Source organism: Micropterus dolomieu, linkage group LG01, assembly GCF_021292245.1.
Source record: "Micropterus dolomieu isolate WLL.071019.BEF.003 ecotype Adirondacks linkage group LG01, ASM2129224v1, whole genome shotgun sequence".
Classification (NCBI taxonomy): domain Eukaryota; kingdom Metazoa; phylum Chordata; class Actinopteri; order Centrarchiformes; family Centrarchidae; genus Micropterus; species Micropterus dolomieu.
This window is the reverse complement of record NC_060150.1, coordinates 45,334,995-45,341,127: the sequence shown is the minus strand read 5'-3', so window position 1 is coordinate 45,341,127 and position 6,133 is coordinate 45,334,995. Positions and strand designations below refer to the sequence as shown.

General features: G+C 40.7%; 1 protein-coding gene across 1 annotated transcript in view; it reads right to left on the bottom strand.

Annotated features, from left to right (window-relative positions):
- Positions 1-1,257: 1,257 nt before the first annotated feature.
- LOC123983081 (NACHT, LRR and PYD domains-containing protein 12-like) overlaps positions 1,258-6,133 on the bottom strand; it is a gene marked incomplete at its 3' end in the record, with an annotated part of 55,553 nt that continues 50,677 nt past the window's right edge. Inside the window, exons 12-13 of the mRNA XM_046069244.1 lie at positions 1,536-1,709; positions 1,258-1,396 (exon numbers count right to left, since the gene is read on the bottom strand). Coding sequence (XP_045925200.1) covers positions 1,258-1,396; positions 1,536-1,709 — 313 coding nt within the window. The remainder of the gene's footprint in view (positions 1,397-1,535; positions 1,710-6,133) is intronic.

The following is a 6,133-nucleotide window of genomic DNA, read 5'->3' as shown; positions in this document are numbered from 1 at the left end:
ACCGAGCGAGGCCTACGTAGGCTGAAGTTTAGCAGTGTATCCTGTGGGTTTTTGGTGGGCGGGGCTTAGCGGAGTGATTTTAGCAGCGGAGAAAGACACTGAAGATTTTGCATTTATGTTCATTTGTTACCAACTGCTGCTTTTTTTACAACAAGCTGCTACTTCAATAAAGACGTAGTGACTTCACCTCTTAAACTCTGCAGCTCCACCAGTGGCTCCATCTATACAAACTCATGTTGTGCAGCCAAACACAAATAAAAACACACAGAAACTGATTTGAGATTTGACTCAAGATCCCAAAGTTTTTAAATATGCCAGATATGTCAGGATGAAATTTGGGGAAATGTAAACAAAATACATATACAATATTTCTTTTAGGAATAGCAGAGTAATGAAATCACATCATATTAATCTCAGCACAGAAGTAAAAATGGTGTCTGACCTCAGAGTCTCCAGTCTACAATGTGGACTCTCCAGAAAATCACACAGCAGCTTCACTCCTGAATCCTGCAGCTTGTTTTCATTCATCCTCAGCACTTTCAGATGGGAGGGGTGGGACTTCAGAGCTGAGGCCAGAGAAGCACAACTGATCTCTGACAAACTGCAGCCGCTCAGTCTGAATAAAGAATAAATTATGCAGATAAAAATAAGGTTTTAAATATGTAGCTCAACATTACAATCAAAAAGCTATTTCCTAAAATCAGTAGAGTGACTTTGTCATTGTTGTTGTTGTAGTGGGCAAATGTGGGCACAACATCCATCCATCCTTCCATTGTCAACTGCTTATCCTGCATACAGGGTCGCGGGGGGCTGGAGCCAATCCCAGCTTACATCGAACGAAAGGCAGGGTACACCCTGGACAGGTCGCCAGTCCATCACAGGGTGGGCACAACATTAATACAATATTTGTGAAGACACACTGAAGTTAAGAAAAATCAAAAAGAAATACAAATATTATTCAAATTCTACTACCGGAAATAAACTCAATTTAAAACAAACTTTAGTTCAGAGGATAGTAAAATTTATGAACATTACTTTAACAACTAACAGCCGACACAGTCTTTTGTGACTGCAGACTAAATTTAGTTCAAGAAACATGAAAATGTGAAGAAAAGGAAGTTTACAACTTTATAGATTTAAGTTATGTATGAACATGGGTTAGGTTCAATTGTAAATAAAACATGTAAGATCTACAATAGTAAAAGAGAGTCTGTGAACAGACCCCAAAGTCTCCAGTCTACAGTGTGGACTCTCCAGAAAATCACACAGCAGCTTCACTCCTGAGTCCTGCAGCTTGTTGTCACCCAGATCCAGCTCTCTCAAATGGGAGGGGTTGGACTTCAGAGCTGAGGCTAGAGAAGCACAGCTGATCTCTGACAAACTGCAGCGACTCAATCTGAATAAATAAAAAAATATGGAAATAAAAGTTCATTTTAGAATCCAATCACCTAACACATGCTTCACGCTCCTGTATGTGTTTGGGGGGGGGTTACTGGTAGATATACACTAGGCAAGAGCAGAATACATGAACTGACCCCAGATTCTCCACACTACAGTTTGGATTCTTCAGTCCAGCAGACAGCAGCTTCATTCCTGAATCTGACAGGTTATTGTAGCTCAGGTCCAGCTCTCTCAGATAGGAAGGGTTGGACTTCAGAGCTGAGGCCACAGCTTCACAGTGAGTCTCTGTGAGTCCACAGTCAGAAAGTCTGTGATGATAGAAAATATATAACTTAAAGTACAATAAAAATATATCAAATAATTATAAAATTTGATTATAAAGTAACAAAACTATAGATTTTATTTTGCTCACAAAGCACATGAACATGAACAGCTGTAACTCATCTGATCAGTTGATCAGCCATTGATCAAAATGTTTGTGGTTTGAAACTTGCACTCCTCCTGTTCACATGTCAAAGTGTCCTTGAGCAACATAATGACTGTAAAGTAGACTGTCATATTTGAATAACAGGATACTATGACGTGTTTTTTTTTTAACATTGACATGACAGACATGAATATCGTCATCTGAATATTGTTGTCCAATCAGCATCAAGTCGTGTTCTACGGAGTCCCACCCATTTGGGCTGATTTCAGTCTGGTTGAAAATCGCCCATATAGACTTTCATGTAAAGGCATTTTTTTGGAACTGCAGGCACTGCAATGCAATGTCTATGGGTTTCAGTGGGGCTTGCACTTACATGTTACGTGTTACGTCATGCGCCATGTAGCAGAGCTACACTTCTGCCACCTGAAAATGACTCTGCAGTCCGCCAGCTTGTTGCTCTCACTATAATCAGCTGCTGTTTTAACAAAACGTATGTTCAGGCTGAAAATTCAATGGTGTTGGGAGATGCAGGGACTTAACCAGCGGTGAGTAAGATATAGAACTAATAATACATGTATAGAACTATAAATAATAAATGTAAATTGTTAAACTCTGAAGACAGGAAAAGTCTGCTAGCCACTAGGCCAATTTATGCTGTTTAAAATTCCATAAGCTAAGCTAATAATTGTGACTGTAAAAAAATCCTTAGTAGTTATTAATAAGCCGAATTTTATGCTTATGTTAAATGTGATTGTTATTAAGCCATGGTTTACATGTGGTGGTGGAGTCAATTTAAAATGACCTTTACAGCACTTAACAATTATTTTAGGTGTTGGTTTTTTCTCTTATTGACAGAAACTAACCTGTACCCCATTAAACATTTAAGAATAGCTATGGTTGATCAACCTTCAAATACAGTATATGTGACACCGTTACATTACTGTAGCCTATTACTTGAGACGGGTCCATTAGCTGCAATACAAGATTAACTGTAAAATATTTTATTAATTGCACAATATCGGCCCCAGTGCCACTGCGCTTCAGACTGGATTTGTTGTACCAAAATAAAATGTTTCTCGCAGCTAAATCAGATGATTGTGAAAGTCATTCTTTGTTTAAATTAAAGTAGTTGCCTTTACATCTAAAGCTCTTTGAGGGGGAACAGAAAAAGATCTGTTTATCTTCACTGGGGACTGTTCATAAATTGTAGACATTGACAATGAACTTCTGGATGTAGCTGTTCACAAATACTGTACAGTATGTAGCCTTAGGAACGATCTTTCTATTATAGCTGACTTAGACCATTGAACTTATCATCTTAGCCATCGTCGCAACAATTGCTGCTCCTGAGAGATTTGGCAGGAGACGCCACTGTGTGCTTGGTGTGTTATGTGCATCTTTGATGAACCTTATTATGTAACTTCATTTGCTTTCATCTCCCTCTAAGTTCATTTAATGACTCCTAAAGTTTTATATCCATACCTAGCTTTTTGAAATTTGAAGTTTCCCGCATATACATTATTTGGGCGAACTGCACAGGTATAAAAACCGCTGCCAAAGTACATTAGGCGAGTGTTGGAGCCTTACAAGCCACGTTGTTGACTTGTTGTTTATTTATATTTTCTTGTGCTTCTATAACTGATCACAGCTCTCTGTGAATCGTCTTTGTTCCGCTCTCTGCTTGGCTTCATATAACATATGGAGCGTTTCAGAATAAGAGCATTTTGCCAACGTGTTCAGATTTTTTTGATTTGTTCAGTTGTCTTTGATTTTTGTGCTTCCATCATGGTTAAGTAGACCTTGTAGTTAAATTGTTCCATTGTTGTCCTTTTTAATTGTGTTTATTATTGATGAACATTGGGAGTCTGCACAGGGTATTTTATTAAGAAAATCAACCCGATTCTCTATGCCATTTCTATGTCTGACTTCCAGCCTGGTGTGTCTGCTTTGTGTTGCTTGACCCCGGGCCCCATGATGAAGCTCTGCCCCCACTCTGCTGAAAGTCTAGCTCCACCACCAAACAGGCCTATTAGATGCAGTTGGTCGTCATGTATTTTGACAGCATTTCATTAAATACTAAATGAGCAAGATTTTGTAAATGTAAAATAGACGTCAAAAACTTTACAGTCAGTTTGAACCTAGACTAATTTTCCACTTCAAAAAAATAATTAATAGCCTACTGTGTTGGACTGTGACTGATAAACTGGTAAAGTCATGGTCCAGCGTAGTAGGCTATTAATTATTTTTTATGCTGGCATTCTCCTATAGCCAATTACATTCGAAACCTGACGGGACAAAATGCTGGTGGCAATAACTGAAGATGAACGTATGGATCAAACAGATCAGAGATTTTACTAATCCCGCTTTCTGAATCGGGTCGCTGAGCATCAGGTATACTAAGATGTTTTGTTTACCTTGCTGTGTAGCAGGAATGTAGCAGACGCGGGAAGTGAAAACACGAAATGGAGTTTAATTTATATGGACTCCAAGATGGAATAGATTTGAGGAAGCACCAGAGTGTAAGTCAAGGCTGTTGCTAAAACGTGGAATGGAGTTTATTTATTATATGAGACCAGGTTGGGCATACCTCAAGAATGGATTTGACTGACGGCGATCTTAAAAGTGAACTAACAGATGCGCTAAATCTGTTAAAGTGAATGGGTCCAATTTCATTGGTCCTGAAAAGTGGGTGAGTCTTGACACATACAATGGTTCTGACGCGATACCAATGCTTGTGTCGCTAATTTGATAGCTATCAACACAAAAATCATGTAGACATTTGTTGTTTTAACACATGTAAAATAATTTCAACAAGCAGATTTAATACTTATTTAATAAAACTTTTATACTGTGGAAGTTTTATATTTATATTGTGTATCTTTATTGTAATACTGATGGCTTCAGGTTTAGATTGCTTTACAGTCTTGTTAATCACGTGTAAATTTACCGGGCCTTTCTGCAGTTCCTCACAGCTGGAATCAGTCTCTGTCGTCCCTGCACTGATGTGTTGTACTTCTGCAGGTCCAATTCATCCAGAACCTCCTCTGACATCTGCAGCATGTAGGCCAGAGCTGAGCAGTGGACCACAGAGAGTTTCGTCTCTGATCTGTTCCCTGACTTCAGGAACTCTTGGATCTCCTGATGAACTGAGTGGTCGTTCATCTCCATCAGACAGTGGAAGATGTTGATGCTTCTGTCCGGAGAGGCTTTTGTGTTCATCCTCTTCAGGTTATTGATGGCTCTCTGGATGATTTCTGGACTGTTGTCTGTCCGACCCAGCAGGCCTCCTAAGAGTCTCTGGTTGGACTCCAGAGAGAGGCCATGAAGGAAGCGAACAAATAGGTCTAGGTGGCCATTTTTACTTTCAAGGGATTTCATCATTGCTCCCATCAGGAAGACATCCAGGGTTGAATCAGCATGTTTGCTCCCCACAAAAGCCTCCAGTACCTTTGTGTTCCTGTTGGTGTAACAGTGGAACATGTAGACTGAAGCCAGAAACTCCTGAATGCTCAGATGAACAAAGCAGTAGACTGTTTTCTGGAAGATCACACTCTCTCTTTTGAAGATCTCTGTACAAACTCCTGAGTACACCGAGGCCTCTGTGACATCAAGACCACACTGCTCCAGGTCTTCTTGGTAGAACATGATGTTTCCTTTCTCCAGATGTTCAAACGCCAGCCTCCCCAGCTTCAGAAGAACCTTCCTGTCAGCCTCCATCAGCTCCTGTGGACTCGTCTCATGTCCCTCATCGTACTTCTGCTTCTTCCTCTTTGTCTGAACCAGCAGGAAGTGTGAGTACAGGTCAGTCAGGGTCTTGGGCAGCTCTCCTCTCTGGTCTGTAGTCAACATGTGCTCCAGAACTGTAGCAGTGATCCAGCAGAAAACTGGGATTCGACACATGATGTGGAGGCTCCTGGATGTCTTGATGTGTGAGATGATTCTGCTGGACAGCAATCCATCACTGAATCGCCTCCTGAAGTACTCCTCCTTCTGGGCTTCACTGAAGCCTCTTACTTCTGTTACCCTGTCAACACATGAAGGAGGGATCTGATTGGCTGCCGCAGGTCGGGAAGTTATCCAGACGAGAGCCGAGGGAAGCAGATTCCCCTTGATGAGGTTTGTCAGCAGCAGGTTGACTGATGACTTCTGTGTGACATCAGACACAACCTCATTGTTGTGGAAATCCAATGAAAGTCTGCTTTCATCCAGGCCGTCAAAGATGAACAACAGTTTACAGACAGCGAGCTTCTCTGCTGGGACCTTCTGTAATGTTGGATGGAAAACATGGAGCAGCGTGAGAAGACT